General features: G+C 40.0%; 3 protein-coding genes across 3 annotated transcripts in view; all 3 read left to right on the forward strand.

Annotated features, from left to right (window-relative positions):
• Positions 1 to 778: 778 nt before the first annotated feature.
• LOC116842675 (N-alpha-acetyltransferase 35, NatC auxiliary subunit) lies at positions 779 to 5,256 on the forward strand. The gene is made up of 10 exons (XM_032812222.1): positions 779 to 945; positions 1,137 to 1,198; positions 1,816 to 2,351; positions 2,467 to 2,659; positions 2,776 to 2,957; positions 3,033 to 3,365; positions 3,484 to 3,876; positions 4,212 to 4,385; positions 4,459 to 4,575; positions 4,724 to 5,256. Exons 1-10 carry the CDS (start codon positions 887 to 889, stop codon positions 4,868 to 4,870), a joined length of 2,196 nt encoding a protein of 731 aa, XP_032668113.1. The 5' UTR covers positions 779 to 886; the 3' UTR covers positions 4,871 to 5,256.
• Positions 5,257 to 5,533: 277 nt separating this feature from the next.
• LOC116842678 (IQ and ubiquitin-like domain-containing protein) lies at positions 5,534 to 9,723 on the forward strand. The gene is made up of 6 exons (XM_032812227.1): positions 5,534 to 5,736; positions 5,963 to 6,190; positions 6,864 to 7,408; positions 7,837 to 8,025; positions 8,338 to 8,716; positions 9,630 to 9,723. The coding sequence occupies exons 1-6, from the start codon at positions 5,534 to 5,536 to the stop codon at positions 9,721 to 9,723; spliced, it is 1,638 nt and encodes a 545-aa protein (XP_032668118.1).
• Positions 9,724 to 13,472: 3,749 nt separating this feature from the next.
• The window catches only part of LOC116842696 (IQ and ubiquitin-like domain-containing protein), a 10,713-nt gene continuing 3,373 nt past the window's right edge, over positions 13,473 to 20,812 (forward strand). Inside the window, exons 1-2 of the mRNA XM_032812258.1 lie at positions 13,473 to 13,681; positions 20,075 to 20,459. Coding sequence (XP_032668149.1) covers positions 20,110 to 20,459 — 350 coding nt within the window. The 5' untranslated portion in view covers positions 13,473 to 13,681; positions 20,075 to 20,109. The remainder of the gene's footprint in view (positions 13,682 to 20,074; positions 20,460 to 20,812) is intronic.

A 20,812-nucleotide genomic window follows, 5' to 3' on the forward strand; every position in this document is an offset into this window, starting at 1 on the left:
AGGGTTGCAATCCAAAACATCTTTTTCGAGGAAAATATTACTTTTAAATCTATAGTCATGTTACATACACTAGAGACTTAAGAGTAAAATTTTCCTCAGAAAGGACGTTTTGGAATGCAACTTAGGTCTGTTCTTTAGTGAAGTAACCAAAAGTTGCTAGAGCGAAGGAACGCCAACTCAGTTTTGCTATTGGCGCACACTTAGGGTGCGTTCCCACTTAGTGCGTCATGTGTTGTGTCGTCCGTCGCAGACCAATCAAATCGTCCCATTTTATTGCGTAACTTTACGCCGAATAAAATGAGACGATTTGATTGGCTTAATTCGGACGACGCGTGCGCGCTAAGTGGGAACGCATCCTTATGGCTTTCGCAGCTAGCGCGATTTGCGACGCGATATCCAATGAACGTAGTTTTTTCGGAATACACTCATTGGATATCGCTCGTCGCACTAACTGCGAGAGCTATTACGCCCGTATCAGACTACGGATTAAGATTGAGATTGAATTGAAAATTGGCCAATCAGAACAAAGTTTACCCAACTTGAGCTTAGTGAATTTTGCTCTGATTGGCCAATTTTCAATTCAATCTCAATCTTAATCCATAGTCTGATACAAGCTTTAAACAGGTCCGACTCTATCGGAAAAAGAACAAATCTAGTAAATTCCCTACAATGAGGGCAATAGATATTTTAAGGAGTTTCGAAGTATGACGGCCGGCTATATTCCGCTATTCACTGCCAATACTAAAAATCTATAGTTCATGTCACGTATACTATAGATCTTCAGTACTGGCAGCAACTGGCAATGAGTATTGGAACGTAGTCGGCGGTCCATACTGCTGATGTTCTATGTAGTGGTAGCGAAGTGACAGTAAGATTGTCCACAGAAATGGCGACTATGGTAGAAGATCAGAGCTTGGTTGACATGAACGAGGACAAAGATCCGGCGTAAGTTTTCCGGCCACTACAGGATACAACAATCAGCCTTGTTCCACAAATCGCTCGTAGACAATGGAGGCAACGATTCGTAGTCACGCTACTCTTTCGCCACGACGATCGTCGCGATTTAACCTAAATCGCCACGGTCGTTCGTGGCTTTCTGAGGCAATATTTTTTGATTGGTATTATTTGCCTTGTAGATTCGATCAAGCCACACACAACTGGGTGGATATTACGCAAGAATTTTTCGAGGCTATCACAGGTAATGGACTGATCGATATGTCGATTGTTGCCGATGGACTCCCTTTGCTTTCCATCCCATATTATGTTTTCTTTCTCTTTAAAAAATATTCCTTCTTTCCTGATCTTCCAAAGTTTTCTTACACCCTAAACTATAATTTGTAATAGATTCAATGAAAATAACTTAGGAAACTATCAAGTGGAATCCTTGAAAATTTCTTAAAGTATCCATACAAAATTATTCTGTAATCACGATAGATATATACTTTATAAAGATAAAGAACAATATTTTTTACTCGAACAATATTTTTTATTCAAACTTTGCTGCTAATATTATTTTGAAGACATTCTGAAATGATACGAGTAAACTATATGTTGTAGTAAATTGTAATAAAGTTTTATATATAGATAATTGCGAGATATTTTCTTATATAAACTATAATTTTTGTTAGTAAATATTTATTTATATTTATAATTTTTATTAGTAGTAAATATTATATTTATTTTGAATAAAAAGATAGTGAGTTTATAATTTGATGAATTAATTCTGCTAATTTGTCTTACATTGTTTTATATCTGTAAGTATGTTGTTTAATTGTTTTATATCTGTAAGTGTGTTTCTCTGCATTTCACATTTAGATTTGAAATTGGGAGAATTGTTACACGATGAGCTATTTGGATTATTTGAGGCCATGTCTGCCATCGAGATGATGGATCCAAAGATGGATGCTGGTATGCTGTGTAACAGAGGGAACAACAAACCCTGTACTTTTACTCAGGCAGTCGACTCAGGTCTAATTAAGTTGGACAACTTCACCCCAGCTGAAATTATTGGGATAATAGATTCCACGTATGCGTGTATAGTGTCTTGGTTGGAAGGTCACAGCCTAGCGCAGACTGTCTTCACAAACTTGTATCTACATCAACCTGGGCAAATATTGGACAAGCCTTTGAAAACCTTTTGTTATGCTGTGTACAAGATAATTGAGATAATCAAGGATTGCATTAATAAGGCTTTGGTGTTTGAGGAGGAGGACTTTCAAAGTGTCACTTATGGCTACAGATTGCAGCAAGACATTACAGAACAGAAAATAATATCCATGTTGAGGGAAGTGGAGGAGGAGCTACATCGAAAAAGTAGGATAAAACTTGTTGATGTGGAGTCAGAAAAAGAGGTAAATTTTATAACTTGTTTTTCTTTAAATTTAACGACGCACCGTCAATTTTATCAAGATATAACGTTTTAGTTGTATTTACTACTAGTTAAATATTGCCAATATTTACTTGCAGTATAATGATGGAATCGCTCTTTACGCAAGGATTCGATTTACTAAGATGTTTTACCAAATATTGACATTGATGGGACGAAAGCAGCAGTTGCAACAGAGTTTAAGTGATTGTCAAAGATTATTGTCAAATTGTTCCGATATGCTACATATTATGATTTTGACAGTGACACGTGGAGAGAAGGCCGATGAAATTTGTAAGTATATAATAACTTTTGGGAAATGTTTTATGAATAAATATTAATATATTCTGTATTTTAAAACGTGAGAATTTGCACGAGTAAAAATTGTTATTTGTCGTTTCCAATTACAGCTAATCATCCAAATATCATGGGCTTCGATCCGATGGTGAATCAGAGACTGTTGCCACCGACGTTTCCCCGTTACACTAAAATCAAACCGCGAATAGACGTTTTGGAATATTTAATTGAGCTGATAAACCGATTCAAAATAGTCATCAAAATCACGAATCATGTTGGATTTCATGCGGCCTTGGTAAGCGCGAGAATCGAGCGTTTTTCCTGATATCTATGCAATATTCACATGCGAAGTAAATCTATTTCCTTTTAGGACTTTTTCTTAGAATTCTCGCGTCAGAGTCCGTGCATATTATCTAGGTCCATGCTGCAAATCGTCTACTTGCCGACCACCAATCGTGTATTCGGCATGCACAATTTCGCCGACGTGTTGAGAGACGCGGCGCGAAACTTCATCGCGCCGCCCGTGCTAATGCCAAAGAGCACGCTGCTGCAAAATCACCAGGCTAAGGAGTACGTCGACAATTTTCTGTTACATTGCGTCAGTCTGTTCGGGAGCTTGTTGCAACTCAGTGGGCACAACAGGGCAAGACAAAGAGACAAGTTGGCACATTTGTTGGAAGACTTCGCGACGCTACAAGATGAAGTAAGAATCTAGTTTCTGTCGTATTATTCTTTCAGTCTTTTTATGCGTTTTCATTTTTTTCTCGTGATGATATTTGTTATCTTTCCTTCTTATCAAATATATGATATGTACTTTATAGGCAGAGAGAGTCGATAGCTATTTGCACGCTTTATCTATGAAAAGTGACACGCCAAGGCCTCACTTGGCTTGTTTCGGCACTTGGATCTTGTACCACACGTTACGCGTGATGGTTATGTATCTCTTGAGCGGTTTTGAGCTAGAGTTATATTCGGTACACGAATACCATTACATCTTTTGGTATCTATATGAATTTCTTTACGGCTGGCTGGTATCCGCAATTACGCGAGCGGATACGTTCTTAATGGAGCAGGATGTCCACAATGATACGCATAAGGGTAGAGGCGGCAAGAAGAGCTCTAAAAACAAGAAGAAAAAATCGACACCGAGACCATATAACCTGGAAATATTGATGTATCAAGCAATGCAAAATATATGTGGCGGATATTATAAGGTAAATAAATAATAAATTATTTAAAATATACTTTCCGCATATGCATTAGTCGAAAATATTATATCTTGATATTAAGTTGGTGCATCGAGTTTATCGAACTTGTTAATTATATTTGAAAACGGAATTATTCGACCTCGAGATATTGATTATTTTTATAAATAACATTGGTTCGGTATTTTTCATATATCTAATAAAGTCTTTCCATTTCTTTCTTACTTAATATTCAAATCAGTAACTTTTTGCGAGTTAAAAATTAATAAAAAAGATTTACATCATCAATAAATCTTATACACCAACATAATTTATATATGTAAATAATCTTGTGGAATTTTTAGGCCTTAGTCGGTTTCCGTATGGATGGAAAAATTCCGCTTCCCGAAATGCAGTTTGATTCTGAGAGAGTGAGATATGAGCACAGATTATTACCGTTCTCCTCTTTGTTAACACCACCGCCTGTTCATTACCAAGAATTTTTAGACATGACGAATGCTCAAATGCATAAAAGAAACGTAAGTTGAATTCTTAAGTGATTTCATGTCCATTCAATGAATAGTTTGTAAATCCGTAAGTTTTATTTTTTAGGAGAAAGTCACCAGCGAAATGCAATATGTCGCCGGTTGTCGACATTTCCATCAAGCTAGAAATATGTTAGAACGTGCATTACTATTGTATCCGGCGAATAGCTTAATTGAAAATGAAGTAAGTCGATGGAACAAACTCATAAGGTTTTCCGTAAAGAATTCGCAGCAGCGTTTTCCGTGTAGTACCGCGTCTCTTGAGTTTCTTAATTTGGATTATTCCGCGTTATTTTTCCTGAGTGTTAAGATCCAATTTATCTCTCTTGCAGATTAACAACTTATTGAAAGTAGCAAAGACGAATTTTGTGGTTCTGAAACTATTAGCTGATGGATTCCAGAAGAAGAAGGATTCCAAAGAACCACCAGTCTTCGATTTCTCTTGTCATCGACATTTTCCATTGATTAAAATAACTTAAATTACTCTCCCACTCTCTTGTGTATCTCCCACAATATATATAATATAAACATATTATTTATTTTAATTTCATCTTTGCGGAAATGTTATTTGTTATTCAACTTTTTCTTTTCGTTTCACGCGAGTCTAAATGATCTCCTTATTTCATACATTTCCTTCCACCGTTCGGGCACAACTGTAAATCTTAAGGTCGATTAATGCATTTGTCGCATTTGTTCTACCTGTAAACTTGTACGTTGGAAGGAAATGGTACTTGTATATAAGTTACCGCATACCATATCTCTAAAGAGATATTCTGAGATGAATATTACGAATGAATGTGTTATTCTTAAGAGTTACAAGTTGATGTGAGCTGTAAATAAATTATGCAAGATAGAAGATAACGAAGTTTCAAGCATGAATACATTTTTCTCACATAACACTTTAGTCTTGACTGACTTTATAGCAACACTGAATTTAATCCTTGCATTTTTTTGTTTCCAATTCGTTTAGACTATCCTGAAGATGTTCCATTCCCTACAAATATAAAAACAATGAAAATACATGTCATAATTCAACTTCCATTTCCTGTCATGCTTATTGATACGAGAACAGAAATATTTTTATCTAGAGTAAAACGTTATTTCGAGAAACTAGCATTTTTTAAACGATCTTATTGTTTGAAATGGAAAAACAAAGGATTTTCAAGCCTTATTTAGGAGGATGGAGACATAAGGTTACTGGAGTAAAATATTTAAATGCAGCTTCCCAGACTGAATCTCTGCGCAAACAGTCGTTGAAAAGTACATGTAGCCAGATGGTTCAGTGTATGGTAACGAAGGATGGAACAACACAAACATTATGTCACCGCGCGACGCAAATGTGGCGGTATGATATTTTTACAAGGAAATTTGCGACACTTGACGTCGTAAGCAAATAATACTCTATCCGTGGATTTTATTCGTTACTAACGGGAAACATGGTGCATTCAATAATTATGTATCGAAATACAGGGGTACAACAATTTTTAAAAAAATTTCGGAAATTGTCTTAATATTATATTTGCTAGAGAAATGTATCACACGTGACTGAAAATTTCACTGTGTCAATTTAGAGACGACTATTACATACCTAATCAGACGGATAAATACATGACCGTGAAGTCGTATGAGAACTATGACGATATACAACTGCGGCTCAATTTGGATGGACATGCGCGTATAATTCAAAGGAATTACCGGGCGTACAGGCTGAGGAAGTACATAAAGGAATGCGCGCGAATTTATCGCGAGATGCTCGAGAAATGTGAAAAACGCGAGGAAGAGAAAGCTATCGTAAACAAGTAATTCAGTCGATTCGAGCTATTTTTCCTGTTTCTGTCTTTTCTAAAGCTAGCAAGCTCTGATTGTCTGCTGAAACTAACAGAAGCTCGAAGCTGATTTGTGGAGCTTTTCTTAAAATATTTTAAAATAAAAAAAATCATAGTATAACAGTATTTATAAAAAAATTGTATGATTAGAAATTGTTTCTTATTTTTGGCTTTTTCACGAAAAATTGATTTATTTCTGAATCCTTTGCGGTTATGCATGAAATTAAAATTTCATCAAGATCTAGCAGAAATGAAACGAGAGATAAGTATTCGCCATGCGTTTCTGTAATTCTGCAGCTCGCTCGCGAAAACTTTAGATATCTGGTCGTTCACAAGATGACACCCTGATATTCTTGTCAAGGAGCATTTACCCCGCGCTAAGGGAATTCAGAATACGATTCGGGAATACCCTTCCGTATCGGATATCTTGAAAAAGTGCTGGGGTTGGAAAAATATATTTTACAAAGGGTTCTCCCCGCGCTCTTTCGGAGTCGGCACAGGACCAATCTTTCTGTACATAAAAGCTCCTTTTCCCATAATACGTTCTATGCGCAACTGTTGAGGATAATCGGGCGATTTCGCTCGAGATGTTCCGCGAACGTGTCGCCGTAAAATCGCACTTTGCGTATACCATCTCTGCTTACAGAATGCGACATCAACGGAACATTCTTCGGCAAATACAACCGCGATCGAGGGCTGATTTCGACATGCTCTACAACTTGATCGAGAGATGGAGGTCCGACCGTTTCCAGGACATAAAGTCGCGATTGTTCAAGGCCGCGCAGCGTGCTGAGAACTGCAGGATCTTGGAGAAGACGGTGGAGATGTTAAACCACATCGATAAGCATAAACAAGCGATTAGAAGTTTGTGCAGAAGACGGAGGGTTCTCAGATTCCTCACGCTCAACTGCAAGCCGATACGTTGGACCGGTTACAAGGGTATACCGCTGGAGATGGTTACCGTGAAAATTCAAAAGGCTCAGGAATTCAAAGGTCTCTATGACGCATTGAGCGACCGCGACGTTAAACCGGATCAGCGAATGGTGTTACTGATAATGTTGAGGAAGTCGATCGAAGCGCACGATTGTACGGAAGCTTTCGATCTGTTGTCTCTGTTGGACCAGGAGATCGCTTTGCTGACTCGACGAATTACGTGCTTGTCACGAAGTTGTCTAAACGAAAGGATAACGCGTAAGATACGAGACGATACATCAATGTCTTAAGATAACGTTATTGTTCGTGGTTCGATAATGAAATGACGAAAAATACGAAAGTAGAGAAGAAAACTGGCGCTACAACTGAAACTTCTTTTGCAACAATTACATTCATAATCCTCTACCCACAATAAGTAAAATACTTATGAATGATTTTCTGTGTCCAATATAATTTAAGAAATGTTAAGGGAAGACATGATTAATTTATGCATTTTATTTTATATAAAGATTCCTGCCGAGATTTCGTATGCAATGCTTCTCGAGATTGTAATTCACAATTAGAACTTCCGAGTTATTTAAAGTTTCCTGGATCTCGTAGCTTTTGAAATATATGCTTAATGTTCCATCACGTCCACGGCTATACTTCCTTCAGTGGCGATGTAATAAATGTACCCTCTATCGCAGATACTTACTTGAATTTTACGAGCATGCACGGTAGCTGCGGCTGCGAAGCTGTCGGCGAGAATTCTAAAGACGATGAATTGCGGGAACCTTCAGAAACAAAAGCAAAATTCTGCCGAAGTTGCTTGAAACTACTTCCCAACCGCAGATTCTTACCGCACAGTAGAACGAGGAGGCTATCGGTCTGCAAGAGTGAGCGACAGCGATGTAGATACCGTATTCTGTATTCCTTTAACGTATGCATAATCATTCCGTATGCAAAATCATTCCGTATGTATAATCGGGATGTACAAGTATGCAGGTCTAATGGAGTTTTATATCATTTTCCATTAATCCTCAAGAAGTCAATTGATACATCTTCCTTGAACGCGTCGCGGTTCTTTCGATTATGTAATTAAATCTCGTAAATCTTGGTCGACCGATCTGCTCAATTTTTTGTTTCAATTATCCGACTCAATTTGTATCAATCAGTATAATACAATTAGTTGGGTATCTTGTTCCAAGGCTGCGATTCTTTAAGTCGTCGCAACATCGCGCACGTGGACTACGATCCTTACATGTTCATATTGGATTGTGTGCGGGCTGATGAGATACGTCGCGGCAGCAATTCCGCGCTGGCGTTTATGATGCAAAGGCAGGATATTTATCATTTGGTTAATAACATTTGGCACAGTCAATCAGCGGTTAGCAAAGCCACGGATATCTTTCTTCTGAGACTAGTTAGGTACCGGATGGACGATGAATGGGCACCTTGGAATTGTATCCTTTTGACGGAGGACGAAGCCGACGTGCATTCTCGCATTAAGGATCCCGCAAAGGTGTACTCGAGACACCTGATCCATCAGATCGGTTTGGCGCATCAGATCGCGAGGAGTCACTTCAGGTACGCGAATAATAATAATGCTCTCTAATTACTAATTTTCCCCAAACGACTTCCGTTATTACAGGCGAATGTTATTTCCTCAATATCCCGTTTAACTTTCTACCCGTTTACTTTGATACTCTGAAGCCTTTTTTTTTTTGAGGCAGAGGAAATGCACGCCCCCAGGGAGGACAGGACCTCCCCGAGGGCGATACTCTGAAGCCTGTATCAACCTCTTTGTTTCTATTTAACCTACTAACTTCGCCGAGAGTCCTCTTTGGAACTTATAAGTGGCATTTAGTGTGTTCTCTGCTACTTCAAGGCGCTAAGTAGGATTTTATTTTTCTTGTCAATTAAATATACACACTGATTCTTCAGAATATACACACTGAGAGAAAAAAATAGTTGGAATAACTATAATCTCACTATATTTTATAGTTCGTTTTGGCCTCAAACATATATTTCAAACATATATTCATCTAAACATAAAGATATAGCAGAATTAAAACAGATTTATAGTCACCATCTTATTACTCTATGTATATAGTAAAGTACGCTTTGGGGATATAGTTACATGTACCTATATTTTCCAAATATTTCAATTATATTGACTATATAAAATAGTTAATTTCTCTTACCATTCAATATTTGCAAACTTATTTTATTTTTTATTTCAAATGATTATAATTCTTGGTAAAAGTTTTATATGGGTCAGTTATACTATGCTTATATTGTAAATATTACAAACATTGTGCTGAAATTTACTATAAAAATAATATTCATAACTATAATTTTTTTACTATGCCATTATAGTTCCAAGTATCATATATTTTTCCCTCAATGCAGAGAACGTTCTGGTCAAAAGTAGAGTTAAAATTTCGATTTCTCGGGAAATGTGACGGTGTTTGAAATATTTCTCTATTGATGTTTTTAGACAATTAATCAGTTTCGAGAGAGACTTCCGGGAGTCCGGTCGCTTCCCTGCGATTCAAGGTGACAAGAATACAAGTAGTACAGACTGCCTTTGACTGTGGAGAGTTACGACACGTCCCGAAATTACGAGCTATGACAAGCGATTTCATCGCGTTTCGAATATGAATCCCGATCAAATATCTCCGTGATGAACTTTCCGCTCAATTTGACTTCGACGTTATCGAACAGTCGTTATTATTACGAATTATATATCGGCGAGGCCATTGGTCGCTCGGAGAGATCCAATAAACTTTCGTTACACACAAATTTTATTCTTTCGCGTTGCAATCGAGTTTCGCTGTATTTCGTTCGTACAAATATTGTCCGAGTGAAATGTGCTGTACACGTACTGTGTATGGCGCGGTAGTGGAGGAGGGAGGTGGGAAAGACCGAGATAAACTGAACCGTACGAAAGCCGTTGAAAAATTTCATGTGGTTTTGCAAGCGTATTGCGGTCAACTTGGAGGCAGCCGGAACCCCAATATCTCTCGTAAGTCACGACGGAATTAGCGAATTAACCCTTTGCGTCCTGAGAATACTGTGACAGCGGTATATCCAAAATTTCCTATGAAATTCGCGAAACATCGCGGTGGCTCTCTCTGGGTTTTAAACCCATTCTAAAGCCGGTAGGGGCTGACTAAATTCATATTTAAAACCCCAGAGGTCTTTTACACAACTCAAGTATAGGGAATACGACCTGTAAGAGCTTATCGCACGGTTGTTTGGTGCGACTGTCAAATTACATGAATTATTCACGGCAGGATCTCGTCGTTTGTGAAAAAGTGATGACGCAGGTGTCGAATTATTCTTCGGTCTTTTTCAGACACGATCTATCTTTCTTTTTCGAAGTACTCTGTAATTCCCAAAAGCCAGATTTACCGCATACGTTTGAAAAAGACCGGTGTTTGCGTTATTACTTGTCTCAAACAACGAGATTTTACCGTGAAAAATTCGAGTTGTCATGTAAGAGAGTCTTTTCTAGCGTTCCTACTTTGGTAAAATGCTTGGAATGTTACATATGAGGTAGTGCGGCTGCAGACGAAAAGGTTCGTTTTGGGGTGAATTTGTGGATTTTCCGTCTCGTCCAATGGGAGAATGATCCTTACAGAAGACGAGTAAATTCACAAACTCATTTGAAATATTGCGAGCACCTTTTCGTACGCGATCGTATGTGAACACGTACGTAGGCACAAAAATCGTACATCTTGCAAATGAGATGCAGCGGTATTAGTCTGATATTGCGCCGACCACCTCGCTGAAACTAGTTTCGAGTGCATTATGCGATCAAATTGGATCATGCGTTTTAATTATGCGGGAAATTGGACGGCCCGATGGTCTCCCGTTATCGACAACAGGCGGTAAACAATGGCGAACCGATGCAGATGACGACTGACCCCAATTAAGGAAGAATTTCGGATCAAAGTGAGGAAAAGTATTGTATGTAGACGACTGACTAAATGCAGCAAAATATTTTTTTTCGATGAGTTTTGCAACATATTTCGTGTATCCAATAGAAAACGCATTTTCCGAGAATTATTAAAAAAACGGATTCTCTTATTGGACACGGGAGGTATTACGAAACTTGTCGAGAAAAACAATATTTAATCAGTCGACTCTGTATCGTTGAAAAAAAATAACTATTAAGCTAACGGTCCTTAATTGTGTCATTTATAAGATTAAAGCGAATTTCAGTCGTTTATATAAAATCGATCGAACATTGAAACGAACTATTAATATCAATCTAAGCAATTAACATCGTAATTTTAAAACAAATTGATTAGACTTTAAATTAGTTTGTTCTAAATTATGAAAAAATTATTAGAAATATTTACGCGCACGTGTGAAACTCAATTATGGATCAGCAAATATTGTACTCCCGTATAACGAGTTATATATACGATATTCAATTTTATATTAATAATGTTCGCACTCACACTGCTTTAGTCTATATAGAATAGAGATATACACATAACCTACTGATAATTTCATTAATCTACAGAGTCGGTGAAGCCAACTGAAACGTTAGAGTTTTTCTTAAATATCAAGAATATCTGTGAGTATAACTTTAGAACATAATTATATAAAAGAACCGAGAAATATAACACAATTTTTTTCATTATAATGTGTACTTTTTTAATACACTAATAAAGCGAGTTTGACCTGAAATTAGGACTCGACTCATAATTGGGAGTGTTCCATCTATTTTATCTTGTAATTGTGAGATAAATAAATTTCCGCTGCGTTACGCTCGATTAAGCGATACACACACCTTGGAGTTACGAGGGCGCACGAGTATACATTTTTGCTACAGAAAAGTGAATTTTTCGGGATCGCCAAATACGTATTGTTTCTGTCCCCGGAGAAATAGCGGAGAGGGTTTTATGGCCGGTGTGCGCGCGACGTTGCTTCGAAGTGCTGCGGACGATATTGCGCGGATGCGGGCGCTGATAGTGAAAACATTTTACGTAAAGAACACGTAGATATACCGACGACGATGGCAGCAGGCGGTTTTTGCTACGAAGGCTATTGCGTAACGGGATATAAATTGTTGGCCGTTTCACGGAGTCAGTATTCCCCACTGTTCGTATCGCTCTGTTGCAGTAACGCGATCTGGCTTATACTTGCATTGCAAATATCGGCCGTGTTGTTCTTAATTGGTCGCGAGAAGGGCGGATAATCCGAACTGATTTACGTTCGAAGCGATTCGTTAAGCTGGAGAGAAAAATAAAAAAGGCAAAATAAAGGAAAACACCAAGAAGGAAGAGGAAACTGAAACAAAAGTCTCGAGAATCCAAAGTCCGTGTATTTAAATTTACTTGTCACGGGTCGATTCGACTTGCTGCGGCAACAAGTTCAATAACTCAAAATTTTACGTGGTTATTTGCGAAATGGCGGAGAAATTTCACGTTCACTTTGATGAGTTCCCTACATTGAGGAAAAAATTAATCAAATAAAAATAAAATCAATAAATATTTCTTTGATGAATGCCATTAACATATTTACTTAAATCTAAATTCTCTTTACTTAAATCAAATATTGTTTACCTGATTTAAGAAAACAATATTTGGTTTAAAGAGAATTTAGATTTGAATAAATATGCTAATGGCACTCATCAAAGAAATAGTTGTTGATTTTAAGGTAATTTCTCTCTCAGTATACCTGTACGCAACGGATCAATAATAAATCAACGTGTCAATAATTGTCGGACACTCTGTACACGTTTCTTTTTATCGCGATGCAGAACATGAGAAAAGCGTATGAATGGCCCGGGCATTTACGTATCGAGAGAGCACATCGAGTGTATAACGCATTGTGCACTTTTGAGGTTCAAGGCGCGTGTTTGACTCCGATTGCCCTACATGCGGATCGGATGGAGGGACGAGAGGGCTGGAGATGCACAAGTGCCGTGGAAAATTTTCGGACCCCGAGGCGCATAATACCCGCTGCGGTACTGAATTCATATACGTCGTACGTACGCAGGACGGCTTTTGAGCCAGCGAGGACAAAATCGAAAAATAATGGACAAGTAAGGGGCTTTCGACCGATCGACCAAGCACGTTGCCACTGGCAACGTTGGACTTAAAGCCTTGAGCTTTCAGATGCCGCTGCGAGAGTCTCGTCCACATTCAAGCAGCCGGGTTTTTGCATTGAAAGCTGCACCTCGACGTTCGACTCGTTGTCTCTCGTCGGATCGCGAGTGTCGAGATTTGATTGACGATTTGCCGGCCGCTTTGCATGTTGACGTGGCTCGAACCGCGACCGAACCGCTCAACTTTCCGTAAAATGCAGTCGTGACCAAAGTGTTTCTCCGTTTTGTCGCGTCAGGCGACCGTTAACGCATCGTCAATGTCACGTTGAAATCACGGAGCTGTTGCGAGAGGCGTCTCCAAAGTTACACAGAAAAAGAGAGAAAGAGAGAGGGAAAAAGGCCCGTTATGAGAGCACTTTTCCATGAAAATTATGAAGCGCGTTCGCGACAGTAGAACAGCGACGAGACGTCACGAGCCGCTTACGGTAAGCCTCGACAAAATGTTCATCCCGCGAACTTCCACCCAGTTAGCGCCGTTATTTTTTCGAGTTAGTTCTGATTGAAAATAAATGAACAAATAAAGGAACCGTCGAGTAGTTCGACGGCGAGCGTCTTCCGTTATAATGAGCGCCGCGATTGCATCGACGAAAATATGGCGCATCAATATTTATGCACCGAATAATTGCGCCGCGCGGCGCAATTAAATTCGACGAACACAGCGCGATCGCTCGTAATACTCGGCTCTCCAATCATCATTGACGTTCTCGTACTTCTCGGGCGTCCAATTAAGGACGTTCGCATGCACTATACGTGCATACATGCGTGTGTGTGGGTTAAAAAAAGAAAAAAAAAAGAGAAAGAAAAAACGCAAATGCGTTTTCTTTCCTCGCATTTGTTGTTTTTGCGTCATTTCCTTTGTAGTTGCGCGCTGTTTCGATAAAATCTAGTTTGCATCGGGGTCGTCGGTTAAATCGTTCGCGAGCTGCGCGATCGATCGACGCCGTTTGTTTGTTCGTTCATCTCGCCGTTGCGACAGCGAAGTTGTGCCATCATATTGACGCGCGCGTGAAAAACGTTAGATACAATTATTATTACTTTCTTTTTCTTTTTTTTTTCTTTTTTTAAACGGTTTCGACAGAGAGGCAAGCTGCGTTCGGGGCCGGATTGTCGAGGAAGCATTAACTTTCGTGACACGAGACTATTTTCCGTGCCATCGATTACCGGGTCACGCTGGAAGGCGTGCGCATCTTGTGCTTCGCGGATTCGGCTTTCCAGCGGGACTTTTCCTCGTGTACTTCCACGGACTTTTTCTCTGCCCGCTGCTCTCGGCGCATTGTACGTCCAGATATTTTCCGGACATGCTTCGCGGACGAAAGTCGCAGAATTACACGGAGAAAGAAACAGATGAGTTGATTCAGGAAATCTATATATATTTGCTGGATAGAATTAAGTCGTAAATTAAAGAGTATTAATTTATATTATATATATATTGTATCTAATTAAAATTAAGTATAAAATTGTGTAATTGTAATTAAGCAGTATTAATTAATTAGACTCTTAAGCTTGAATCGGTGAATTTCCGACTAAATTAGTGAAAGAAGTATTTCACCGATAATCAATGAGTATTCGTTGATTTTTGATAAAAACACTTCCTCTGCATTGCTCTATCGCGTATCTCTTTGATTTCAACCAGCGGAAGTAAGATTTCTCTCTCTCTCTCTCTCTCTCTCTCTCTCTCTCTCTCTCTCTCTCTCTCTCTCTCTCACCGCGAACTCGGTGATACACAAATTCATTGCCGTACGAAATTCAACTTCCTGCGTTCGTAGCGATCAATCCGTGCAATTTGCGTGCGATAGTACTGTTTGCATTTGCAAACTGCATCAATAACGGAAACATCAATAACGCCACTATCAGCCGATTTTTTCAGCGAGATTTTACTGATTGCAGAGCTATATTTATAGCTGAACGAACCATTCATAAGTATAGGATTTCAGTGAAGAATATACCGGATTGTACTTTGGGGAGTACGTAATACAATTAAGCGAAGTGACTCGAGCACTTTTATATCCAGTCCGAAGAAGGCTGTGCTGGGCGAGAAAATAACCCATCCACAAGTAGCGAGCTCTCGTTGCTAAAATCGCCCGGCACAAATGCAAAAAGATATCATAATGGGCGTCTAATTGACCTGAATTCCATTTCCTACAGGCGCGCCACTTCCGAGTAATTTGTATCTTTCGCCTGACGATCGTCCGACTCGTTCGCTTGTCGCGATCATTAATCTCGTCGTCTTAGCCATATTTGTCGCGGAGTTTACCGGCGAATTATACCGTTCGCGCGACAGCGCTCGCTAACTTCCGGCGACAAGGCGAAGAAGGGTGTCGGGAACGAACTTTCGTACCGTTTATATCTAACTTAAAACCACTCCCCTCCTCCTCCTCCCACAACTCCTCCGATACTCTTCCCTTTGCATAAATATAACGTGCCCTTCTTTCCTTCCTTCCGTTCCTCCTTCTTCCTTGCTCTCGGTTTCCTTGTCGCCAAAAGTTTCGTCGCGCGGCGTGCTGTCTCTTAGCAACACCTCGCTCTTCGCCTCATCCCGGAATTTTCTCGCGTGCAATTCATAATACACGGAAAAGTGTGTCGTGTCGCGACGACGCATCGCCAGGGGTGGCACTTCCCGGCGGAGTTGGTCTCACGTCTGCGTTGTTTCGCGCGATCCCGAGCTCCCTCTCGTTTCTCTTCGTCCCTTTTCACATCCCTTCGCTCGCCCCCGGAATTAACATCTTTTATAATTATTGTCCGCACGAAGTGTCGCCGCCGCGCTGTTTGCCGAGGGCATTGTTCGATGAGAGTTACTTCTTTCGAGCCCACTTCCCTCGCTGAATAGCCGGCCGTCTCGTCGAGGTTCCTAAGAGTGTTTCCTTGTTTCGTTGCGGAGAAAACGGCGAAAGGGATCCAGATTAGACGCGACTGTGCAGCTTGAAAACTCTCACGTGTCGTGGCGTTTTACCGCCGAAAAAGAAACTTCACGTTCGCCATTGCACGCGACGATGTCTCGTGAAAAATTCGCATTTTCATCGCCGCAAATTCTCGACATGTGCTACTGAAGACGTGAGATTTGTTTACATGAGTCCGTGAGGAACAGAGAGAAAGAGAGAGATAAATTCGTTAACCCGAGTAGTGGAACCGGGAGAAGAGGCTCCCGAGGATCCGAGATCTACAAATCCGAGATACCGCACAATGTGAAGAATCCGCGAAATAAGCAACCCATAAATCTAAACGTCCGGAGAGCTCCGGAGCTCCGCCAGGCTGAGGATCTATAAATCCGTGTGTTTGTGGAATAATAGGTCAGCGCGAAGCCAATGGATTTGCCGGTTAACACGCGAAGTGAAAAAGCGAGGTCGTGACACGCGGGATTCCGATAAACGCTTTCGCTTCGCGGCCGTAAAGCACAAGTCGTTCTGTCTTACTTACGCAGTCTCGCGAAGGATCGTGTCTTCGTACACATAATGTGTAACATTATAAGCTATATATAAAGCTATATGTGTAACATTATAAGCTATAAATAAAAATCTTTGGTATATAATTAAAAATCCTTGCTAAAGAGAGACGTGAAATCGTATCTAAAGAACCTTTAGTGGAAGGTGAGGCTGAGGGCGCTATAGACATTCGTAGCTTTGAAAAGAGGTTAAAATGACAGTGAGAGAAGAGGAATTGTGTTAGTGGATAATGCTAATCGGTGACTTTTCATATTTTATCTCTTTTTAATTGGTTTTTGCGTTAAGTAAATTTTTAGCACTATCCACTAACACTATTCCTTTTCTCTCACTGTTATTTTAACTTGTTCTCAAAGCTACAGATGTCCATGGCGCCCTTAGCCAAACGGTGCGAGATCAAGTCAGAATCGAGTTGAGTCAGAGACGATTCTCTTGTTAAAGGTGAGTCGTGTAAGAAGTACTTCGCGCAGCACTTGTAGTAGCTGTAGTTGATTCTGTTTGATATCAAATTATACATGAGGACACAAACGATGACTACGACATTGTAAATCTAGATGAACGTTTCGACAAAGAAAAGACGTGCGACGGCAAAAATTAAAAAGTAGAAGAATCTCCTATCTCGTCGTTAGACGAGAAATATCCTGAAAAATATCAAACCGACGTAGTTTTCTTTTATTCGTAAGAATGACTACTACATTTAAATTGGATAACTTCGTTTTACACAAAGCAGTATGTGCGAAGATGAACTATAAAAACAGAAACGTTTCAAAATTAAAGTTTAATTTGCTGATTCTACTAGAAATTCTTTATGTAAAACAGATGTTCAGATGTCGTTAAATTTGCTCAATAGAGAACTTTTTCGTGTATTAAGTACTTATTACAGAAACTAATATGTAATTCACTGACTCGTCAGATATAGTCTGGTCTTTCATTTACATGTTAATTGTGTGAAAAAGCTCTCTTTACGATTAGAATTTACATAGCACTCTTACAGTGCTCTCTCTCTCTCTCTCTCTCTCTCTCTCTCTCTCTCTCTCTCTCTCTCTCTCTCATGTCCAGGAATTAATAATATATTATCTCAAATTTTTCAGGGACATGTGTATAGATTTAGATACGTTCGATTTTCTGGTTTTTAAGCCAAAAATTGTCAATTACATTGAGCGAACATTACAGTGAGTGAACTTTCAGCACAAAATTCCGCAAGAAAACGAAAAATCTCGTCACACGGTTGACAGATATCATATTAGCGTCACTCAAAACTTAAATCATCTTCTGTTAACTCGAATAAATTTATTCCTGAAGAGATTCGGGTCGATTTAAGTCGTCGAAACGTACGTCGGGAATGCGAAGATCTCCGATCCAGTTAGCTCGACTGGAGCCGTCGAGGCGCGAGTGCATACCAATATCTCCGGCGACGCCAGTGAGTTGGCGCAAAAGTGCAAAGCGTTAGCCGGGGCGCAGTTTCCACCGCAGCTCGCTGTCGGATCCTTTAAACCGAGAGAATAGTAATTTCCTTTACTGCCGGTATTACCGTTATCCCGGCAGGTCGCCGCGGCAGTTATCCTTCCGCTTCCTCAACCTGCGACCGGCGGAGTTTTTTCCTCGTCTATGGATGTAGGCGCTTAAATCCCGCGGGATGGGGACCACTGCGTCACGGTGGCAATGCTGAAGATAAAGGATCGCGGGGCAGTTACAAGCAACGCGGAGAAAAATAGAGCATCGCGAAATAGCCGTTTTCACCTCGCGCGCGTCCCTCCGTGGGCAATACAATTGAATCGGTCGTTGCGGAGAGGGCTCGAGAGGTGGTTCCTTTTTTTCCTCTAAAGGCACATGTCACCGGTGGGCGAGCGCAAGGGGGTTAATTATCTTTTCCCACCCCTAAGAAAGCGGCACCACTGAGCCGGAAAATACGCGCGCGATCGGGACAAATTCTGTGGCCTGCGTTTTATTCGCCCGTAATTTTCGCCAATGGAGCAAATCGAGAACAAGGTTCAGTATTGAGAAAATGATTGGAGCTGTTTCTCTAATTCTTGGAAATTTCCACGCTTTTCCATTTGCTTCCCGAGGCGGATGCAAGTTGCGCGGGCATAATAAACCAAAAGTAATCTGCCGTAACGGTCATAAAAACAAACTGCCACTAGTAACTCACCGAGTTTGGTAGCGTAACGGGTGGACTGTGCACGCTGTACAATATTCTCGGTGCACAAATTATTTTATATCTTGGAAATGTCGCCCCATTCTCGCGTGAATGCGCCAAGAAAAATAGGAAAGTAATTTACAGTGCCACAAAGAACGTCACGGTCCTCGGATAATTTTTTTTCCATATGAAAAATTAACTCGTGATTTCATTTCGCTCCAATTCATGGAAATTTCAAAGCAAAAGTGTGAGAAAATCACGAAGCAGCTGCCTCTCGCGGCTTTGTACAGTCGAATCATTCATATTGGTACAAAGTATTCACATTTCCGATCTATTAATCGGAACTTGTCGAGTACGTAAAATAAAAATTAGTCCATTGACCAGACATGTACCTAATTCTGGACACTTGTTTTGTTTTGGCTTTTAGATACAAATATTTAACTTTCAACATAAAATAAATGTACAAGCATTGAATATGTAAATATATTCTATGCTGAAAGTTTAAATATTCGTATTAAAAAGACCAAAATAATAAGAATGTTCAGAATTAAGTACGTGTCCAGGAATTGGTACTTTTATCTTAATTTACGAGCTATGTGTTGTTCTTACACTGAGGAAAGAGTTTACACTGAGGAATAGTTTTATTAATTGATTTGATCAATATATTTGTTTGTGAGATATACAATCTATTTCACAGAAATGGACTATGTTTCACAGAAATCAATTTTATAGTAATTTCTTTAAATTTTAATTTCAAGTAAATTTCCTAATATTCTTTCTTAGTGCATGCAATATCACGTCTGCGATGGGAAAATTATCAAGATGTTGCTTGACATTACATAGCCGAGTTTTCCGATTATACATATTTCATCGCGATTCACACCGAGGGACCTACATCGCTACATCGAGCTCGTTCTAACTGAAAAATCGAGAAACGCAGTCGCAGGACCGTGAGAATCCAAAGTTTCTTCAGGAACTATCTTTCTTTAATGCGATATGTTGCAATCGACTATCGGAGAACACGCTGTACGACAATATTCTCAGAAACTCAAATATTTCAAGTGAAACATTTGGAACTCACTACGTGAGTATATGTGTGTGCGTGTATGACGGCCTGATATTTTCCCATTTCGCATTTTCGCCCGGTGCGGCGCGCAGTCTATTCGTTACCGCGGCGCGGATATTATCGTTACGTTTACCAGTCTTCCCGAAGCCCGACTGAAACCTTTTCCTTGTAAGCGCAGGCGGCTAGATCCCATGGGGTAGCCGACGGTGCGTCATGGCGGTCGTCGCGGGGGCACAGAATCATTGTCCAAGGGCGACAAAACCGTTCCTCGGCGGATGGAGGAACACCGTCACCGGCCTGATCTATCACAATGCCTGCACGCAGACACACGGTCGCAGTGCGACGAGGAGCGATAGGGTCACACAGACCGTCGCGGTCGCGGACGCGATTACCGAGGTCGTTCACGACCAGGCGGTGCAGGTGCACTTCCTGCCAGACGCGTGCGACCGGGTCGTCACGCCTGGCGTCCCTTATCTCAGCGTCGAGGAAATACAGTCGTTGGTTCCTCGGGACAATGACGAGATGTTTCTCGCCAGCATCGTCAAGATACAGAGGTGTTACAGGTAACGAGAATTTCGCCGCGAGTCGTTCGGGTACAGTCGGCGCGACTTTGAGCCGCGAGGATTCGGATTTACGAAGAAAGATTATGTGATGATGAACTCTGCGTTATCTTTGTAACTGATCATCATACAGTAACATTTTAATTTTCAGCTATATACAAAATGAGTCCTGATGTAACGTTAGATTCTGAAATATGTGTTGTTTTTTATATAAGAGGGAAATGGGTAATGAATAAATTGTGTTGTTAGGATTGATCAGAATATTTATCCTTTTTAGCCACACAATTTATTCCTTATCTATTTTCCTCTTACATAAAAAACAACAGGGTATTTTAGAATCTAACGTTAAGTGACTC

Source organism: Odontomachus brunneus, unplaced genomic scaffold (genome assembly GCF_010583005.1).
Source record: "Odontomachus brunneus isolate Ranch 3 - 2012 unplaced genomic scaffold, Obru_v1 Obru_scaffold_026, whole genome shotgun sequence".
Classification (NCBI taxonomy): domain Eukaryota; kingdom Metazoa; phylum Arthropoda; class Insecta; order Hymenoptera; family Formicidae; genus Odontomachus; species Odontomachus brunneus.